The sequence below is a fragment of the Penicillium bovifimosum genome (assembly GCF_028826915.1).
Source record: "Penicillium bovifimosum strain IBT 22155 chromosome Unknown utg000004l_segment0_segment0, whole genome shotgun sequence".
Taxonomy (NCBI): domain Eukaryota; kingdom Fungi; phylum Ascomycota; class Eurotiomycetes; order Eurotiales; family Aspergillaceae; genus Penicillium; species Penicillium bovifimosum.
The window spans coordinates 2,127,662-2,147,880 of NW_026622713.1; the positions used below are offsets into that span (position 1 = coordinate 2,127,662).

At 51.4% G+C, this 20,219-nt stretch overlaps 9 protein-coding genes across 9 annotated transcripts; 2 read left to right on the forward strand and 7 right to left on the reverse strand.

Moving 5' to 3' along the window:
• Positions 1-399: 399 nt before the first annotated feature.
• N7515_005106 (casein kinase II subunit beta) lies at positions 400-1,447 on the reverse strand (the record flags this gene model as incomplete). Its single annotated transcript, XM_056665850.1, has 2 exons — positions 400-825; positions 893-1,447. The coding sequence occupies 2 exons, from the start codon at positions 1,445-1,447 to the stop codon at positions 400-402; spliced, it is 981 nt and encodes a 326-aa protein (XP_056522800.1).
• A 1,460-nt stretch (positions 1,448-2,907) lies between these two features.
• Positions 2,908-3,357, forward strand: N7515_005107 (uncharacterized protein; the record flags this gene model as incomplete). The annotated part of the gene is made up of 1 exon (XM_056665851.1): positions 2,908-3,357. The coding sequence occupies one exon, from the start codon at positions 2,908-2,910 to the stop codon at positions 3,355-3,357; it is 450 nt and encodes a 149-aa protein (XP_056522801.1).
• A 167-nt stretch (positions 3,358-3,524) lies between these two features.
• cbhC (putative cellobiohydrolase) lies at positions 3,525-5,054 on the reverse strand (the record flags this gene model as incomplete). The annotated part of the gene is made up of 6 exons (XM_056665852.1): positions 3,525-3,569; positions 3,632-3,873; positions 3,957-4,214; positions 4,291-4,428; positions 4,504-4,757; positions 4,816-5,054. The coding sequence occupies 6 exons, from the start codon at positions 5,052-5,054 to the stop codon at positions 3,525-3,527; spliced, it is 1,176 nt and encodes a 391-aa protein (XP_056522802.1).
• Positions 5,055-6,502: 1,448 nt separating this feature from the next.
• Positions 6,503-7,897, reverse strand: N7515_005109 (uncharacterized protein; the record flags this gene model as incomplete). Its single annotated transcript, XM_056665853.1, has 2 exons — positions 6,503-7,769; positions 7,845-7,897. 2 exons carry the CDS (start codon positions 7,895-7,897, stop codon positions 6,503-6,505), a joined length of 1,320 nt encoding a protein of 439 aa, XP_056522803.1.
• A 1,860-nt stretch (positions 7,898-9,757) lies between these two features.
• N7515_005110 (uncharacterized protein) lies at positions 9,758-10,891 on the forward strand (the record flags this gene model as incomplete). Its single annotated transcript, XM_056665854.1, has 1 exon — positions 9,758-10,891. The coding sequence occupies one exon, from the start codon at positions 9,758-9,760 to the stop codon at positions 10,889-10,891; it is 1,134 nt and encodes a 377-aa protein (XP_056522804.1).
• Positions 10,892-11,163: 272 nt separating this feature from the next.
• Positions 11,164-11,541, reverse strand: N7515_005111 (uncharacterized protein; the record flags this gene model as incomplete). The annotated part of the gene is made up of 1 exon (XM_056665855.1): positions 11,164-11,541. The coding sequence occupies one exon, from the start codon at positions 11,539-11,541 to the stop codon at positions 11,164-11,166; it is 378 nt and encodes a 125-aa protein (XP_056522805.1).
• Positions 11,542-12,251: 710 nt separating this feature from the next.
• N7515_005112 (uncharacterized protein) lies at positions 12,252-13,693 on the reverse strand (the record flags this gene model as incomplete). Its single annotated transcript, XM_056665856.1, has 3 exons — positions 12,252-12,593; positions 12,650-13,555; positions 13,616-13,693. The coding sequence occupies 3 exons, from the start codon at positions 13,691-13,693 to the stop codon at positions 12,252-12,254; spliced, it is 1,326 nt and encodes a 441-aa protein (XP_056522806.1).
• A 41-nt stretch (positions 13,694-13,734) lies between these two features.
• N7515_005113 (uncharacterized protein) lies at positions 13,735-17,358 on the reverse strand (the record flags this gene model as incomplete). The annotated part of the gene is made up of 3 exons (XM_056665857.1): positions 13,735-16,455; positions 16,506-16,893; positions 16,958-17,358. The coding sequence occupies 3 exons, from the start codon at positions 17,356-17,358 to the stop codon at positions 13,735-13,737; spliced, it is 3,510 nt and encodes a 1,169-aa protein (XP_056522807.1).
• Positions 17,359-19,005: 1,647 nt separating this feature from the next.
• Positions 19,006-20,024, reverse strand: N7515_005114 (HMG-box domain-containing protein; the record flags this gene model as incomplete). The annotated part of the gene is made up of 3 exons (XM_056665858.1): positions 19,006-19,113; positions 19,173-19,475; positions 19,536-20,024. Coding segments are annotated over 3 exons (900 nt in total), but the record flags the coding sequence as incomplete, so codon positions are not given.
• Between the last annotated feature and the right edge of the window lie 195 nt (positions 20,025-20,219).

Sequence of the window (20,219 nt, forward strand, 5' to 3'; positions counted from 1 at the left end):
TGTTTAGCAGGACGCGCATCGGCTTGCGATGTTCGGCTCATGTCAAGCTCGGACCCGGTCCGTTGCAATGAACCCCGTAGAATTGATTTGTTTCAATTGAGACCCGAGGCCTCTAACCTGATCCTTGATTTCTTGAATGGGATGGACTGAAATTTTAGTTACGAAGTCAAAGTAAAGAGACAGTGAGCTCCTCGAATTGGGCCATGCGAGCCAGAAAACGCCATTATTCGTTAATCTCAAGTAAAGAACCATACCACGGATCCCTCGTTGCGCCGAAATATTGCCCATGAAATAGTGATAATAAAACGCTTGCAGTTTGGATTACTTGGCAACGTCCATACGAGCAGAAGCTGCCTCGAGGACCTTGTCATGCTTGGCAGGCTGGGCGTGGCCCTCCGCCTAAGCCTCGTCGTATTCGATCGCGTCCTCCTCGCTCTCACTGTCCTCAATGAATCTGTGTTTGATGTCGACCTCGGCGAGACGCCACTTGAGATCCTCGCGCTGATTGTCTTGGTAGCGGGCAAGTGCGGCCGCCGCGTGTACCTTGAAACCGTAGATCCGGGGCTCGTAACGGCGACTGCTCTTCTCTGGATTGAGCGCCGGGTACACCTGGAACAGGATAGAGTGGAATGACGTGCCAAAGTATGCACCGTCGATGGATGAGTGGCGCGTTGACTTCGGGTTGTAGATATCTTCGCACTTGGGACAATACAGCTTGACTGTGCTGATGTTTGGAAGATCCGACTCGCCTACAGGAAGCAGCGCATGTCCGTCGCACATCACGCGAGGACACTTTCCGAACTCGCTCTTTTTGTACTTCTCGAGCTGTAAGAAGATTAGTAAGTATGACCATAGGACGATCAGCAGACGCAAGTCCGGGGTACCAACATACCATTTTAGCAAGGCCACGAGTGGTTACGATGTATCGGGCATGGACCAAGCCATAGAGGTGACGCGCAGACTTTTCAATTTGCTCACGCAAATCATCGTCGGCGTCGAGATCGAAAACATCGGTCACAAGATCAAGAGCATACTGGTAGTACGAGACCTCGGTGTTCAAACCCGTGAGGTTGAATCGGTCAGTCAGGTAGTCCTCGTCGATTTCGCAAAAGTATTCGTTGCCGCGGGATGAGACGAACTGCAAGATACACAAGATAATGATTAGTATGATCACACACAGAGCATTCGGAGAATAAAAAGAGCAGGACAATTGCATCAACAGCACCAGAGCGATTGCCCCGAGGCCGCCGGCAGCCGCCAGACTTGCCACTGGAAGGTTGTCAAGCGCCATCTGGACCAGGAGGGGACGGATTGTAGGGACCATTCCGGTCGTTTCTGCGCCAGTCATATAGCTCATGAGGAAGCCGCAGAAGGCACAGTAGTATAGAGCGATGAACATCAAGCAAGCCATGGCACCACAATCGAGGATGCAGCCAGCAGCTATCATGCTCCTGGGATAAGATGAAAACGCAAGTTGCAATAAAGCGATACACAACCTGAAGATGCAAGTCGCAAGTAACGAGAGCTTCCAGGTGAACGGAAGAGGTAGCATCATGTATCAGAAGATGGGATGTCACAAAGATGGGAGTCAAAGAGGTTGCAGTTATGATGATGAAAGGAATGACAACATAGTATTGATGCCGAGAGCAGCTCAGAGCAGCTCAAGCCTGTTGCCTACTGTGTCCAAATCGCCGAGGCGACGATGTAATCGCGGCTCCATCGTGGTCGTAGTCAAGCCGCAGATCCCCACAGTGCCCCAGCCGCGCGCAATGTCCTGTCCCTCTGCTCATCACGATAGTAGAAATCCACTCACCCAGTCTCGCCAGTAGCTAGTGTAGTCACTGTCTGTCTCACTGTTAAAGTCCTCCATCATGATGACCTTGCCCGGTTGGAGTCACTTGAAATGTCGTGCGCGGTGCGAGTGTCGAGAAGTCACAGGTGGGGTGATGAGGCCCAGAGTGCTGAAGCGCCCAGTCCTGCACAGCTGGGAAACGCAGAGGGCCAAATATTTGCCGGTTATGCAAGTTGCAGCTAGCAAAAGTTGCTCCTGGCTCGAAGACTGTGAATTATGCCTCGGAGGAGGGAAGTGTGAAATTCATCCCACAAGTGTTTCGTTATCGAAGCTCTTCGCCTAGTGGGGCGGTCAAAATACTGCCTCGGTGGTTCGCCCAGACCGCCTTCAACTACACAGTACGTCTGTCTGCACTCAGTCTGCAGTGTACAACGTAACAACATAGGTGCATATAACGAGCTGCAGCCTCATGGTCTTCCAAAAAATGCATAAATTGCTTGTGAGAGCCACCGCTGACCGCTTGGTTCTGTCGTTGAATGTGTTCGGATAATCATGACGTGGCAGGCCTACATCAACTCATCATCTTCCACTTGTCTTCATTCTTCTGTCTCCCTTCCACCTTTGATAAGACATTATGGCCATTCGAAGCTGTGTTCGAATGGGTGGAAAAGGAATACCCGGCGAGTTTTTCGACTGTCTTGAGGATATTGCGCAGGTGCGTGGTAGGTTCAATTGTTGGGTCAGGCGCCGGACAGGCGGTTGCGGATTGAGACTTGAAGAGCTTTTCGGAAAGCTGAGATCTTTGTAACATTTATCAAAGGTCCTCTCTACAGAGCTCTGTGGTTGAGTAGTGGCACATTGCTAGTACAACCGTACAGAGGTCTCGTTGCGAGTACGCTCTCGGTTCGAGCACGAATTTTCTCTACGGATAGCCTGGTGAAGCCTTAGACACAAGTCTCTGTGATTGCGAGAGACGAGAGAACGGGTCACCCGGGTATAGCAGTAAGCTGGGCGCAAGAGGCTGCTATTTCCCTTCTTTTCCCAGAATTTCCATCGGAGATGCAACGGCGCAGTTCTGCTACGTTTACTTGAATCTCGCCAGCCTGATCCAGGCAATGGTTTTACCGCAGCTTGCAACCGCGCGTGACAACAACACCCGCGATTCCAACACTATCCTGGATCAACTCCGTCGTGTATATGACAATCCGAATAAGGTTCAAGAGGCAGAGGACCGCCTCCTTCCCATTAGACAAGCCGCGGACGAATCCCTCGCCGCTTACATTGCCAAGTTTGAACGTCTCCTCTACGAAGCCAAGGGTCAGACCTGGCCGGATGTCACAAAGATCTCAGCTTTCCGAAAAGGTCTTCAGGCCTCAACCCGCAACCGCTTGACCCAGCAATTGAACCTACCACGTCGGGTCCCTACGTGGAGTTCCTCAAGACAGCCTAAAAGCTCGCCGGGTATTTTTTTTTCCGCCCATTTGAACAACGCAACTTCTTTGAATGGCCATAACACCCGAGGAGACATGGAATCAGAGAACGCGATTGGATTTAGGTCCTATTGAGTAATCTCGAGGCAGCGCTGCTATTGCATAGTATTCCCGCCTTTCATCCAGTTCATCCTTCGCTTTATCAGTCTCCCTGCAACAATTCAATAATTCAGATAACTCATGGTTTCTTTGCCATCTGCCTCCACAGATTTTCCTCTAACGTGAACCGAACTGGCGTCAACCTAGAACGAAGGGTTGGCATTTTCCACGAGTTGGGCGAAGTATGCCTGTCAACGTATCAGTATGGGACTTCATGTTTGTGTTCACTTTCAAAGTAGAAGACACGTACCTGGAACCATGTGCCAGCCTCAGGCGCAGGCTGAAGCGCATCGCTATATCCACAGTGGGCATCGTAGCGGGTTGCGCTGGAATCAGAAGTGCCATCACTTTCGCCACCGGGCTTGACCCAGACAAATGCATCCACCAGAGAATCGCCAGTGTCAGTGGTGGGGCGAACACCAAAGCCAGTTCCCTTGACGTTGCACCAATCACCCCAGGCAGATTGCTGGGTGGGCTGGACTCCGTTACGGCCTGGGTCACATTGGTTAGCATGAGGTCTTTGACCCAAAGGGGGTGCTTTGTGGTCCTGGATGCAGACTCCACCAGTAACATACCAGTATCAACAATGAAGTGGGCATCCCAACCTGCGTTCTGAAGCAGTGGAGCAATGGCATTGATATATCTCTTTTCATCGCAGTTGTTGTCTCCCTGAGTATATGAGGGGCATGTGGACAGAGAAAATGCGTTGTAATTGGCAACGTTAGTCGCAAGTCCTCGCATCGCCGCAGGCTTGTTTGCATCGTTGTAAACACCCGCGAAGAGCTGAGCTGCCGGGCTAAGATTGGCATCCCAACCAAGCCATCCCGCATGTCCTATGCCATTGGTTAGTCCTGTCGATGGATGACTGTATGCCATTGATATCGCCGTTCAACACGGATAGATGCTTACCTGCATCCAGATACATAGCAACATTGTCCAAATTCAACTGGGTGACCGCATAGTTAGTGCACTCCAGGTAAGCGTCATGCGCGTTAGCACACTTCGACACGCCCATGTTGGTCACCAAGTTAGCCAGACTATCAGGCTCTGGTTGAATCGTTGCTTGTTAGCAATGCTCAATGTACACCCGCAGAGGATTGGTCAATGACCATGTTTACTCACCAACCACCAGGATGGTTTGGACATCAGAATACTCGACCAGCACCTCGCGGATAGAGTCGATGTAGGCCTTGTAGTTGTCAACGCCACCATCGGCAATGGAGTATTCTCCGTTGCTTGCCAATGCGGCACAGTCGCGGTCAGGCAGATCGTAAACAACGAAAGTGCCAGCAATCGGTGGGCTGGCACCGGCAGCATTCTTGGATCGAATGTCCTCCAAGAACGTGCTCATCGTCGGCACCTTGTCTGCAGTGTCTCTGGAGATTATACTCAGCGGCTGCTCCAGGGGAATGGGTGACTATCTGACGAACTCACAGCCAGTAGAACGACGGGACGTTAGCAGCCGAGCTGGCGGCAGCTTGGGCAGATCCCGTCATGGACGGCAAAGCTGAAGCTGAAACTTCAGATGCATAGTAAGGATTGGCGTAAAGCTCATATCCAGAGAAGGGGTTTGCCGAAGCTGCTGTGGTAACAGTTGCTCGAGCTGCATTCGCAATTGCAGCCGCTGTGGCGGAAGAAGCCAGCAGGGGCACGAATTGGATGAAGGATCGCATGTTGCCAGCCTTGCACAGATGGAGATGATGTTCAAGCTTGTGTGATACTCTCCAAACTGGTGCAGCAGCTGGGCCTCTTTATATACCTCACTGAGGTGCCTGGCGTGTTGGTCTTGCGGAATATGGAGCCGGGGAGCCGGACAGGATGTCACATCGCATTGTGTGATTCGAGTATCGAATCTGAAAGAACTCCGTTCATTGTTGACCCTTTTCGGTCATTGCCAAGAGGCAATGCAGGGGATATTGACGTTATGTTGGCTGTTCAATGGAGGGTGTTTAGTGCATGTCAGATTACGTCCGGATAATTTGACTACCGGCAGAGACTAGTACGATCCATTGTCCCAAACTCCTAATTGTGCTTTCCTTGAGAGATACTTCCTGACTACGCACATAAACATGGCATTTGTCACGAACGAGACCATCTACATAGCTCGATTGGAAGTTTTCTTAGAACTATGTCACTTCCATCGAATATTGAACCCTGTCGTCGTCTACGTCGTTATCCTCAACCGTTCACATGATTGAATCTGGCTAAATATCTTGATTCCAGATAGATGCGAAACAGCACAGATCGTGTCATCTGCAGCATGAGAATCTAACTTACCTAGATGGTCAAGGGGACAGGGTGCAGTCGTGGGGAAGTCCCAGCATCAACGCGGAATTACATCCTCCGTCCCCAAAGAGGCTTTCGATCGTCGATCCTCCCCAAACTCGACGCGGGGGTAAAATTAGGGTGTATCCACATTATTTCAGAGATCAAAGTCCTTTGCTTCGTCAATCTATTGCAGGTTTTACCCTGTGTGCGGGGGTTGACCGTCAAGGCAAGTGAAAGACTGCCAAAACAAGTCGATACCGGAGCGAGACTGAGCATGCCCATTTGTCAAATTAAATTGACACTGTTCAACCACGTAAGTTGGTCAAAAGGCCGTATAAAAGTTGACGAAATGACGCCAGCCACTTCTTCACATTCCCCGGACTCCGCACTTGAGGAGTTGGGGCCTGTCATCTTCAGGTGAGATCCACAATTACACAGGGTCCAATGGGGAAACAAGGGTCGAAATGAGGATGTTTCAGAGATTGAAAGATGTATCACAATGCTGTTCGTTCTGCCAGAGTTCTTCTTGGGGGTCAATTGACTTGAAATGTCTGGAGCTGCCCAGTTCCGCGGGTGTGGGTAAGGACATCTGGTAGTTACATGTAGAGAAAACAACTCTTTCCGCCCAGATCATATTTCGAAAAGGATGATCAGTGTTCAAAATATTCAATTGAGAAAAAAAAGGTAGGTGAGTAGGTGACAAATGAATGTTAATTGTAGAGCGGAGTAGTGTCATTATCATAAATGCATTCCGAATTCAACCTGGAATACGTGCAAAAGAAAACTGAGAAGTGAAAACAATGAAAAACTCAAGATAAAGCATTGAAAACCGACGATCCCGCAGAAGCATTCGTTAAGAACGCTTAGCATTATCACACTCAGCCAGGAACTTGTATATGCCTTCGTACGCAGAGGTGCTCTCGGGCAGACCGACGTCGGATGTTTCGGGGAAAAATTGTTGATCTCCAAGCTCACTGATGTTGATACTGGAGTAGCTTTGGCTCGAGGATTTCCACGGATTGGCACCGAAGAGCTCGCTGTCCTCAAAACTGATCGCATTGCCCGAGTTCGGACTGGCTGGTGACATCATCCCTTGCCAATCGAGAGACACTCGAGAACGCAATGGAGCTTTTTCGAAATAATAGTCGGTGTCGGATGGAGGAGCAGTGCTGGGCGCGAAAGGGAACAATAGAGCTAGATCAGCGCCAGTACGCAGCTCGAAATCCTCATCTTGTACAATTCGGCCTCGCTGAACCCCGACTTCAGAGCATAGCTGCTCGACGGTCTCCGCATCACAGCCTGGGAAGCGCACCCGTATGGTCGATCGGTCATGAAGGAAGATCGGAAGATCTCCAAGTGATGAGAGCCGCTTGAGGTCATTCATGACAGCAGAGAAATCCTTGAGCGCACGAGCAAAGTCAGCGGAAAGTAGATCCATGAGACCCTCCGAGTTCAGGGTCTTGCATGGCGCGCCGTCCTGCTTGCCGAGAACACCGGCTGAACTGAGTGCAGTGATGGTCGGGGAAATATGAAAGTCAATGTGTGATCCCGGTGCACTGAGTGGCTTGGCATTCATCTTCTGCTCCGCCTGGTGCTGCAGCGCGCTGATGGCCTTGTACCGCTTCTCCCCAGTGCGGGGGTTCACGCCATCGAACCGGACTTTCTGCCCAGACAAAAAGAACGCGCGGACACCCTGAGAGACATTATGGATAACTTGAGCCGGTGCTGCAGGACCGTGTGAGAAGTATCGAGCTCCACCAAAACGCCCAGCTCCAGCAGCGTATCCTCCTGCGGTTCTGCCAAGAGTGCCTCCGGTCAGATTGGGCCGGAGTGTAGAAGCGAACGGCGCACGGCTGTTCAGTCGACTGATGCTTGAAATGATACGAGAGGTATTTCGGGTAGTGGTATCAATTCCAAGTCCCGATCGAATCGCAGAAGAGAAAGCGCGGGCGGCATGAGTCGAGAAGTGGCGACTGCGGGCTTGACGTATGGCGGCAGCTCGACTGATTGGCTGCCGAGGGTTGATACGAGCATAGACTGGTTGGTATTGAACTGGATTGTACTTAGTAGGCTCTGGTAATTTGGAACGTAAAGCCTTTGAAGCCTTTTCATAGGCAAACCTGAGAGGGTGTCAGTTGATCAATGATGACGCATCATCGAGACACCGATATGGGTGAGAAAGATACGAAACATACCTTGCTGCTCTCCAAACTTTGGGGAGCAGTAGATGCCCTGCTGAAGGCGCCATGGTGAGGGTTGAGAGATGAACAACCCAAAACGGATAGTGAGACAGATGCTGAGGAGGAGTAAGGGATGCCTGATGATGCTGGGGTACACTTCCTTATCTCTCCGGTAGACTCCACAGTGGCTGTGCAACGCCACTCGCGTGACTCGAAATATCCATTCTCATTCGAGCAACCTGCTATTTGATATGTTTGACTTATTTGACATGTTTGGCCGACGGAGCGCATATGATATGACCGTCTTGGTGTTCAGCCTTGCGCATATCACATGGACTGCTCTATCGTCTATGGTGTGCCCCAGTATATCCATAGCTCTCTGCCCTTCGTCTTTCATCTTTGCGGGAGGCATTCATCTTCGCATTTTTGAAATGTCCTGGTTCGGAAAAGAAAGTCACGGTCAATTGAAATATCTCCAGAGTTGATGTCTTCCATGTAAGCCCTCACAAGCCTCACAACAATAGCAAGGCATTCGCTAGGACTAGCGCCATAGATTGAGACTGGAAAGGATATGCAACATCCCCTCGCCTGGTGTACAGGCGCAAAATCGACGGTGAATTCTCCGAGTTGGAGACGTTGAAGTGTGATATCCATCAATGTCGAATCAGAGGAATGACGTTCCTCATTGAGAAATCTTACTGTGTACCACAGTGTGCCTCGAAACAAGCTCACATCGTCAATAACAGGAAGACCGCCATGGAGAAATACAGTCCGTATGGTAGTCATATCTTGGATTCGTACCTTGTAGTACTGGAGGTAGCTTCAAAATGTTGCAACAGCGGTGGAATAACAAAGTACCTATATCGCTAGGTAGCCATTGATTGCGTTGGCTTATGGAATCATGGAACAAAGCAGAATCCAAAGTCCAGTCTCAGTTCAAGACATAAAAAACTGCCCGAAAGAAATCCACGGCTTTGTTCTCATAGTCGCATACCGTCGAAAGGTGCTTCTTTGCAGGCTATCTTCGCATTCGCATGCCCTGGCCTATTTTGCCTGACTGGCTTTTGCCTTTAGTCAACTGTACTCTATGTCGATAACCTATGGATGAACTGCTTTGATCCAGATCTTCAGGGGGCCTTTTGTCGAGAAGTGGCGGCCTCAGGCCAACATCACATTGTTTGTCCCCCTCCAGAGTCCAACCTCCTTTTACCCCTCTCCCAGTCAACCCGGGATGAGAATCCCCTGAATTAATCCATGTCTGTACGGATTCTGCAAGCGAGTGCTCGCTTTCGCTCATTTACTTCGCTGGTTTGTGTTGGGCTTCCCTTGGATAGACCAAGGACGTTCACAAATATCTCCCGACTGTCTAAGGGTCAGAACCATTCCGTCTCTACTCTGCTGAAGCCTTGACCAGGGAGTTAATGCGCTGACTCTGCATTGTAGGGGATGATCCGCATTCGTATACCGGAGGAAGATGGCTGAATCGGGACGAGCTCCAGCGAAACTCTCGCCACGTTATATTTAACTTCTCAGCGCTGTGTGAGCGGGCGGTTTCTATATGTCCAGGAGCCACCGGCGTTGCAAATTATGAGAAGAGGGAAGGCGGATTCAACAAAGTCTTTCTTTTAACAATGGACAATGGACCTTGTGTTGTGGCAAGGGTACCTACCGATATTGCTGGCCCGCCAAGGCTAACGACCAACTCCGAAGTTGCAACGATGACTTATTGTAAGGCTAAGCCGTATTTCCTGGCCTTGGGGGCATTGCTAATATGCTCACCAATTTATGTTTATATAGTACAATCCAAGCTTTCGCTTCCGATACCGAAAATACTCCATTGGAACGATAATCCTTCCAATCCGACTGGAACTGAATACATAATTCAGGAGCATGTGGCGGGTGTTCAACTACACCAAGAGTGGCATAAAATGAACTCGGAACAACATATGCTGTGCACCAAAGCCCTTTCATTCGCAATGAAAAAGATAGCTTACCTAGACTTCCCGGCCTACGGCAGTCTGTACTTCGCAGATGCGCCTCTAGACTCGGACTTGAAGATTCCTTTCGAGCAAGGCTTCTGCGTGGGACCACATTGCAGTCCAGTTTTCTGGAACCGGGATCCGGGGGAACATGAGCTCCACCGTGGCCCAAGTCCCAACTGCGGGCCTTGGAAAGATCTCACAAGTTATTGTCGAGGTTTGGTAGATACGGGGTTCTCCCGTTTACCTAAAGAGGCCGTCAATGATCGCGAACTTCTGCCACATCAAGGATCCATTGAAGATCACATTCGTCTATTGAACATAAGCCGAGAGGTGATACAAAAGTTGATTGAAGACAAACGCATTCAGGAGGCTGCTACACCAGCTCTGCTTCATCCGGATTTTCACAAGAGGAATATCTACGTCTCTGCCGGAGAACCAACCGTTATTACTGGCCTGATAGATTGGCAATCAACCAGTATTGAGCCGGGGATTATTTATGCCAGGGAGACAACTGATTTCGCTGAACCCCCTAGGGTCCCCGTGGAAGATCTACTCGAGAACGAACAATATGAAAGGGAGCTTTCTAAAGAACAGGAACGAGAATTAACAGATGCGTCCATCTGTTACCAAACATATGATGTGATCATGACAGGCATCACGCCTAAGCTTCGTCCTGCAAGATTACTTGATCCGACTCTTTTTCGACTCTTCCACTACTGCCACACAAGCTGGAGAGTCTCCGCTGCCGCTGTCCGTCAAGAGTTAATTGAGCTTTCAGCTCGCTGGACAGAACTGAGATTAGAGGGTTCATGTCCGTATTCTCCCACAGAAGCGGAATTGACACAGCATGCTCGAGATTATGATGATTTTGAGGCTGTTCAAGCACTCAAGTCATGGCTAAGAGATAACCTCGATACAAATTCTGATGGATGGATCCCGAATGATGCATGGGATGCTGCGAAGGTTGCTCATCGCACAACGTATAATGATTGGATAGAGACTGCCAAAGAAGCCGAGGCCCGTGGCGAAGACATGACAGTAGCAAAGGCGGACAAGATGTGGCCATTCGATGCTAGATAGAAATTAGGAATAGGTAATCAACAAGCCACGGGCAGCGCCAGTCACTGACTAGAGCACGGGCGATCTCCTCCGGTATCAAATGGTAGTCAGGAGTTCGGATACTGGGCCTTCACAACTATCCACAGCAATGAAAGCGACATCGAGGCAACGAAAGTAATTCGACATTGCTTTTACCTATCTACACAGTACAAGTCACCCATAACATATGATCTCCGATGGGATGATCGAATCCATCCGCTGAACCGCACCTCTGCAGTCGGTAAATTGACAATCTAGAATCCTATGTCAACCAGAATGTTCTCGATGATGTAGTGAATACACATATCGCATTTGCCGTTCAAACCCAGCCTCGCGACCATGAATGGCATTCTCTTCTTCAGTGCATTACACATCATCGGGACTTCAATATCATAGAACCCGGGTGGCCTGGAAGCGACAAAGTGGTGGTCTCCTGCCGCGCTAGCCATATCCACAGCAGCTTCGGTGACTCGCTTCAAATGCTCAAGGACATGCACAGTCAGGTTGGCCTTGACCTCGTTGATGGTTGTCGGCTCTGGCTGTTGTCTGATAAGGCGAGCTTGCTGTTTGAGGAAATTAAGTAGATTGATGCGCTCCACTTTGAATTTGGAGACGGACTTGGGTTCGGACATTGTGGGTGTGTAGCAGATGCGGATTTGTTCTCTCATAGACAGGTGAAAAGTTGGCGATGTCATGAGGTGGTGATGGATCGAATACGAGACTGAGCTGAACCTGTCGGGCAGTTGGTTAGTGATGGTGTTTGGGATGCAAGTGGGTTCATGGTATCTACCTCGACGGAGTATACTTCAAGCTATTCAGCTCGGAGAAAGCTTTGGCTATTATCACGCGAACAATAACTCGGAGACAGCGAATAAGGGACAGATGGGCATTGTTTGCCGTGGTTCACTTGGTATCTGAAGAGAGAGTGAAGAGTATGGAGAGCAGGAGAAGTCAGGGTGGTAGGTAAGAGGTGTTGTTTGTTGATGCCTGGGCAGGTGCTCCTCGAGCCTTAGGTTGATTGTGTCTTTGTCGATGAAGATCTTGTTTGGCTCATGAGGATTCATCTGGTCATGCCCCAATCAAGAAGCCTACGGCAACAGTCTGGAATCTTCCTAGGTAGTAGTCGTACAACGCTACAATGCCTCATCGTGTTGAATATAGCAACCAAAGGAATAAAAGTTGCTGGGAGTATCATTTGAGCTTCATATATGTCGTCACATCCAGGATGGTTCATCATTTCATCACAGAACTTGCAGAAAACTGACACCAAAAGAAAAAATGACAAGCAAAAAACGCTGCAATCAATATACAAAACAATCTCAAAAGGTGCCTCTGATTTAATTCAGAGGCTCGTCAACTTGCGGAACCAACTGGGCTTCTTCCCTGAACCCGGGGGAGCACCTTGTCGACTCCCCGGCCGCGACCTCAGCGCACGATCACGCTCATAATCACCGCTTCCAGAGCTGCTCTTTACCCCTTCACGACGGGAGCCGCGGTGCCGAGAACGAGCATCATCAACTTCTTCCTCCGGATATTTGGCACGGCGGCGAGCCTTGCGGCGAACAGCGCGACGGGCTTCCTCATCCGAGGAAAGAGAATGAGCATTGCCTTCTTCAGCAGCCGCAGGAGGAGGCATATCAATGACAGTTGGGACAATTTGAGGTGGCTCTGGAGGCTCATCCGCCTGCGAGTAGACCCACGAGCTAATCTTGTCTTTCTTGCCGCCGGGATATACCCCACCAGACATGACCGGCTCCCGGGGAGCTCCGGTGCAACCTTGGACTTGCGACGGTGAGCCCGTGGGTCGTCGTATGCGCGGGAGCTACGAGCTGCGCGACGGTCCAGCTCCCGCTCATCGGGAAGGACCTCAACTGGAACTCTTTGCTCGCGTTCGCGCCGTCGGTGAGCTCTCGCGGCCATCATCTCCTCTTCGCGCATGCGCCGACGTTCGCGGCGTTCTATGGCCCTAGCTTCGGCCTCGGCCTCGGCTTCCCGAGCTGCCTGCTCTTCTCGAGCGCGACGTTCCTCGCGTGCAGCACGTCGGGCTCGCTTTTCCTCTCGTAAGCGCTCTTCCTCTTCTTCTTCGCGAGCTCGTTGTTCGCGTGCCCGTTCTTTCCTCCTTGCGCGCCTCTCCTCTGCTTCCCGAGCCTCGATGTCACGGGCTTCAGAAGGGGCCTTGCGAGATCCTCGGCGTGACAGGCGCGCTGCTCGTCGAGCTTCCGCTTCTTCGGCTTCTGTCTCACCGCCTGCGGCGCCGCCAGCGGCATCGGCAACGAAACCTTCGCCGTCGGTATCTGGGCGGACAGATCCTCGGCGTCGATCTTCGCGGCGTGATCTGCGAGCACCATCGCGCTCCATCTCCGCGGGATACCTTCCGTCATCCCCTCGATGCGAGCGCGATTTTCGTCTTTCTGGCATCTCTGACCGTTCTGGACGAGTGCTTTTTCTCAGACCGAGCAGTCCCATTATTCCGCCACTGTCTTGTTTTTTAACTGGCGCAGTGCTGGAACGTTTCACACGACGTTCTCTTGGATGGGGATCTACATAGCCCATATCGTCGGGCCCTGACATGACATCCGGTGGGACACGTGCTTGTTCTGCATCAATCATGACACCATCGTCCTCATCGTCGGGCCGAGGGCGCGGCTATAAATAACGGTCAGCTGTTTGAAAACGACGAAGGGCGCTAAACTTTTTTCAACTTACGTGTCCTTTGGACTTGCGCTTTGGACCCTTGGAGACCTCCCTTGGATTTTGGCCGTCAGCGTCGTCCTTCTCAACCATGACAATGTCGTCGTCGTCAACTAAATATGGGTCTCGAGCGACTATGTACAACGGTAAGTCAGCAAGAAGCAGATAAAAGTGACAAGAAGATACATACCTCCTTTTCGGCCGTCCGTGCGCGGGCGCTCACGCCGAGGCTTGGAAGGGTTCACGCCCATCAACTTGGCTGCCTTATCAGAAACCTCCGGCTTCTCCTCCGGAGATGTCGGAACAGGTTGGTCATCTGCATCCACTGATGGCCGCCTGGATACGGGTTTTGACGAAGACCCCTGTTTGCGAGTCGATTTGCTTCTGGGCGGGGTTGTACCTAGTACCATGGTGGCCAAAGCCACGCCACGTTGGTTTTTCGAGGTTCGTCCCTCTCGTTCGCGGCGCTTTTCCCGGTCAGAAGATGACTTTTCAGCTTCTGGCTCAGGGTCTTTCGGTCGAGATTTTGAAGACTTCGGTCGCACTGCAGCAGGAGAGCGCTCTCGGGTGGACTCTTTCTTCTTTGGTTGCTCTGCTTCCTCCGAGGTCTTGGTCTCCTTCTTACTGGCTTTCTTCGGAGGCGGCGCAGTGCCCCAGAAGCCCCACGAAGACGTGTTCGTATTGCGTTCATTGCGGGCTCGTTCCTTCTTGGAGGACTTAGGAGGCGTTTCAGCAGGCTCCGGTGAAGGTGCCACAGACCCTTCTTTGCCCTCCTCTTCGGCCGCCTCTGGTACAACTTCGACCGCTGGCTCGGGCTCCGGTTCTGCTTCTGGCTCTGGAACTTCTGGCTCATCCGCCGGCGGTGGGGTTGGTTCTCTGGCAGCCGCTGCAGCCGCTGCTGCAGCTGCTTCGGCTTCGGCTGCGGCTGCGGCTTTCTCGGCTTCGGCCTTTTTGTACTTCTTCAGTTCCTTCTTCGACATCTTTGAAAGATCTGGCGCTGGCGGCTCTGGCTCTGGCTCCGGCTCCGGTTCCGGTTCGGGCTCGGGTTCAGGCTCAGGTTGTGGCTCGGGTTCATCTCCAAAGTCTGGGAAGCTTCCAGGAACGGAATCCTTCGAGATTTTCCTCTCCTCTTCTGAGTCAGGAGCTTCCTCTTTGGATGACGTCTTGGTCTTCAACTTTGAGCTCTTCTTCATTGGAGCTTCCTCGGGCTCAGGTGCGGGCTCCGGGTCGACTTTCTTTTCCTTGGATTTACCCTTCGCGATCAGTTTCTCTTCTTTTGCCTTCTCTTTCTTGGCTTGTTCCAGGGCCTTGATGCGCTCTGCCACACTGAGTTTGGAGGTTCTAGATTTGGACGTCTTTTCTGGAGCAGGAGGCTCGGGTTCCGGCTCAGGCTCAGGCTCCGGCTCAGGTTCTGGTTCTGCCTCCGCGGGCGGCTCTGGATCGTTTTCAACATCAATGAGCAAGTCTTCCTCCTCTTGTTTGGTTTTGGATTTCTCATCAGTCTTCTTCGTTGATTTGGTTTTGCTCGTCGATCCGCCCGTTAACGTCGACCAGAACGACTTGGACGATTTTTCTTCTTTGGGAGATTCGATGGCTTTTGTGATCTTCTTGGAACCTTTTGAGGTTTTGGGGGCTAGATCCGCCCAGATGTCGCCAGCGTTGTCATTGAAAGCTTCGGGCTCCGGAGTCAAGCCCTGAGCAGGAGGAGTAGGCGCGGGTGGAGGAGGTTCTTCGACCTCTTTACTCTTCTTTTTCTTCTTCTCCTTAACAGGCCCCCAGACATCCCATGAATCGTCTTCAGCCGGGTTTTCGGGTTCGGGCTCTGGTGCAGGCTCAGGTTCAGGTTCGGGTTCAACAACTGGTTCAGGTTCTTCTTTAGGCGGCGTGTCGGACGGGAGCTCGAAACCCTTGCCGGGAATAGGAAGGCCTTTCCGCACCAATTGCTTTTCTCGCTTCTTGCGTTCCTTGGACGATATAGTGTGCCAATCATCGTAGAGAGGATCGAGAGCAACTTTGGGGGCCTCAGGTTCAGGTTCAGGTTCAGGCTCAGGCTCAGGTTCAGGTTCCGGCTCCGGCTCCGGCTCCGGTATGGGTTCTGGCTCTGGTTCTGCTTTTTTCTTGCCAGAGGTAGCCCATCCGCCAGTCCAGTCACCCTCTCCCGGTGAGGTATCAGCAAGAAGGTCAATCTTCTTCTTCTTTTTATCCTTTGATTTGACTGGAACACCCCAACTGAAGCCAACATCATTGTCCGGCTCTTTCTGTGTCTCCTCGACTACCGGCTCAGGCTCGGGTTCAGGTTGGGCGGCAGCCTTGGCTGCTTCCAGCTCTGCCGCTTCCTTTGCAGCAGCTTCAGCTGCAGCTGCAGCAGCATCATCCTCATCTTTGTATTTCTTCTCCATGTCCTTCTTAGCTTTTCGCTGCTCCTTCTTAGAAAGACCCAAATACCAAGCTTCCTTAGTGAAATCGGGCCTGGGTGCAGGCGGAGGTGGAGGCGCAGGGGCCTCGGGTTCGGCGGTCTTTTCGTCCTTCGTCGTTTCATCGCCGCCTCCCCAGACGTCTTCTTTCTTAGTTTCCGGAGGGGGTGCAGAGCCCAAGTTAAAGTCGAAGTCACCGGCAGACGTTTGAGACGTCTTCTTCGTTGTTGTTGCCCAAGGGTTGTTGCCCTTCGGTTCGCTTTCGGGAGGGTCTCCAAGAGGATCCAGCTTACTACCGGTGTTCCAAGTCTTGCCCCATCCTCCGAAAGCGAACCCAGTTCCGCCGGTTTTGGGAGCCGGAGTGTCGAAGTTCAGGTCCAATTGAGGTGCGACACTGTTCAAACTTACGTCTTGGAACGCCCCCGGGGGCGCGGCTCCATCCTGTAATCTACTTAGAGATCGTGGTGTACGATGGAGAGAGGTAGTCTTACCTTTCCTTTTTTCTTTTTTCCTACAGTCGCAAAGCCAGCCCAAGAATCATCACCGCCACCACCAGTATCATCCTCAGCCCAGCTAAGATTGTTGGCAGCACTGGCCTCGGCGGCTTTGCGTTCTTCTTCCTCCTTGGCTAGTCTCTCTTGCTCTTCCTCCTCTTTCTTTTTCTTCTTGTCCTTTTTCTTTGTGGTTGTACTCCAATCGCCAAGGTCATCACCTCCATCCCCACCATCGCCATTCCCGTCGCCGTCTCCAGCGCCGCCGGAACCACCAGCAGCCCCATCACCACCACCGTTGGAATTGTCGTCCCCTCCGCCATCCCCCCTGCCGGTGGTGGTGGTGGCGGCGGAGGAGATGCAGGTGGTGCTTTCTTTGCAGGGGCGGCTGCCTTTTTTTCTTATGTTCCCGAACCCCTGTAGGATTCTCGAAATCGATATATACGTCCAACATGCAATCTTTCAGCACGGAGGATGTTTGACTCTGTGATTTTCCCCGGCTTTTGGGCGCAACCTTCCCCACACAGTATTTGCGCTCTGCTAGCGGAGGTAGCGCAGAGTATTCGGGTGGCAGATCATGGATCACATCGTCGTAGGGAGGCGGGGGTATGTCGTACAACGGTGGTTCCGGCGATCGAGGCCTTGGTGGAGAAATCAGTCCAGCGACTATGTCTACATTTCGGAGCGCCGAGTAATCTTGCAGGTGAGACTTCATTGACCCCATTATAACCGCCATCCAATCCTGGTCGAGCATTTTCTCCATCTCCGTTTGTACACTGCGGGTGTAGTATGCGACATCCTCCGCGGTGGTTACCCCTGCGCATGCGGGATGCGACCTCACAGACGCTTCCATGTCGAATATCGCATGTGCCAAGTTCACGGTGGCCCGGTAACAGATGCTTCGACTCGGTTATGTCGGGTCGCGAAAGCATCGGGGTGCAGATGTAGCTCAAGTCGCGTGGGATTCAGTCGGTAACGAAGATCTCAAGCGCGTGATTCCAGAATTCGTATGTCGGTGCTGAAGGGTTGCGCAGCAAGGGGAGACTATTAAACAACGGATGAAAGTCAAAATTCAACTCAGATAGCCTCCCTGCACGACCGGCGCGAGTTCTGGTGTTATATCGTGTGCGATAAGAGGACAGATGGCAGACGACGACACTGTGTGGCAATTGATTTACTGTGTATGATGTAGGCGAAGCACAGCAGGTTTAGGAAGAATGTTTGCTGGAGCAAGGGAGAGAAAATAGGAGAATGTTAGAACGGGAGATTCATCTGGAGAGGCAGGGTAAGTTCAGGCGGTGGAGGTGTAGATCATCCATCCATCCCGTTTTGTCGCATTGTATACAACCCCTCCAGCACTCAATGAGTCAAATCCGAGATATTACTTATATGCAATCGGTCATTGTGTCTTTGCTCTAATTTATCGTGTCGACGTGTATCTACAAGTTTGTGAAGTCATTGCAAACCGAATATTATAGCAATCATACTCTATTTTGAGAAAATATAGGTGGGGGAAACATAATCGGAAGGCTGGGCTCTTGGATCGAGTGAGAAGGACGAGGTATAGGTACATGGTGACAACTGGGTGCCGGCATTGACTACATATAACTTGTATTCCTCCATGTAGGTCTTGGCCAATACTTGATTGTAGATGTACTTGGGTACATCGGATGGGTGCAAGAGGTCTCTCTTGCATCTGCATGGCATACTCGAGATGTTGCACAGACCTACCTGTATCGATAAGGCCCCTCTTTATCCATGGGTCGATGCACTCACTTTGCACTTTATCCTTTTCCCGCAGGCCCTCATAATCACCCAATCCATGGAATGCTTGTCCGATACCGTGGTACTGCCCCGAACGGGTGAACCCGTCGAGACCCAGCGTATGAAATATCCACTTCAAGTTAATACATATGGACATAATGTAGGGCATATGCACATACTCCATGGATGCATACCCTGGACACACAAAGTTCATCATATATGCATGGGTGTACTCGACCAAGTTTGCTGGACCCGAGGAAATCCTACAGTTCCACTCATCTTCAATACCACGAGTGGGCTATCAATGTCTGTGATAACCTGAGTAGTACATACAACATGCTATGTTCTGGAAGACCATTCGCCTACATGGCGCAGGTTCTTCCCAAACTGAAAGTGTGTCCTGCAAGCGCAAGGTCCATTGCTCACCGCCACTTGGGACTTGGAGCTAGAAACCTCACTAGCGCGGGGGTGGGAGTCTGAGATGAAGGAAAAAGGGATTACATCTGACTCGCTGATCTGACTCACAATTTACAATGTCGCAGATTGAAGCTGCAACGAATTGTCTCTGGAGAAAGGATGAATCATATGGTATCACTTGGGGCATCTCAACGGCCTAAACAACACAGACCACCAGAAACACTTGATGTCGAAAACGAAAAGGCGAGTGCAAACAAGATCACACAGAGCTAACCGGTCGGCAGAAATACACTCAAACATCATGGCAGCCCCGGAAGTTCTACAACTGAGCCCGAGTTTGAGTCTGCTTCCGTGTAGGAACTCCATATACTTCCTGGTGTTCTTTCTCGTACCGTGCGAGATCCTCGGCAAACAACTCGTTATAACGCTAGGTCCATAGTCAGTCGCTGCAAAACTGGCATACACCAATTGACTAAGAGTTCTTACGTTCTTCTCTGACTGGGTCAGGGCGTTCCATGCCTTGGCGGCGTCCTTGAAGGTTTCGTTCACGGGCTTGCCCTGGTGCTCGCTTGCAGATAAAAACTCCTTGAGGTAGTACGAGTAGGCGGAAGCAGGGTGCCTGACAAGGCGGTCATCCTTGAGGGGACGGTAATCCTTCTTGACAAGACGCGAAAGGGTCCGGCGGGCGGCATTGGCTTCCTTGATCTGGAGAGGGGTGTACGACCGGAGCCATGATTCGTAGGCAGCGGCATTGGCGGCGGTGTTCGCTTTGGCCTGGGTTTTGAGTCGCTGTATCGAGAGATGAGCATACTACTACTAGCGGTTGGGAAAGGATTCGGGGACACGTACCTCTTCGTCCTCAGCACTAAGAGATTTGGCCTGCGCTACTACAGCTTTGAATGCTTCTTTCGGGTCAAGGCTGCTATCCTTGATGGCACTGTATTTTTCCGCGAACGCGAGGGAGAAAAAGCTGGCAGGGAGCTTCTTAGGCGGCGTCAGTGCAGTCTTCTTGAGCTCGGCAATCTCAGCCTTGTGTTTCTGGTCTTTCTTCTTTTCCTTTTGGGCCTCAGTGAGTGGTTTTTTCTTGTTGTTCTTAGTCTTGTCGGAACTCTTCTTCGTCTTAGACGCCTTGGCTGTCTCCGGATCAGCCGAAGCAGTCGCGAACGAATTTGACTGGGCCATCCATTGAATTGACGGGATAGCCGGGGCCTGTAGGCGCACCGGACGAGCGTTGCCTGTCAGACAGATATGACGAAGCTGGTTGTGGAGACCGATCGCGCCAGTAGGGCGAGGGAGAGCACCGACGTGCAGGGTACGGAGGAAACCCCCCGAGCTGCCGACTGACAAGACATGAAGGGATAGGAGTAGAGTATGAGTGATTGTACCGAGATAAATATTGAGATTTTAATAAGAGCTAGCAATTGTGTCTCCGAAAGCTGAGAATTGACAAGGGAGGTCGTGATGCAAGCGGCAGGAGGTCGCGCCTGTGTCATGAATGCAGGTACCTATCCGCATTAGGTTAGTTCATCACAT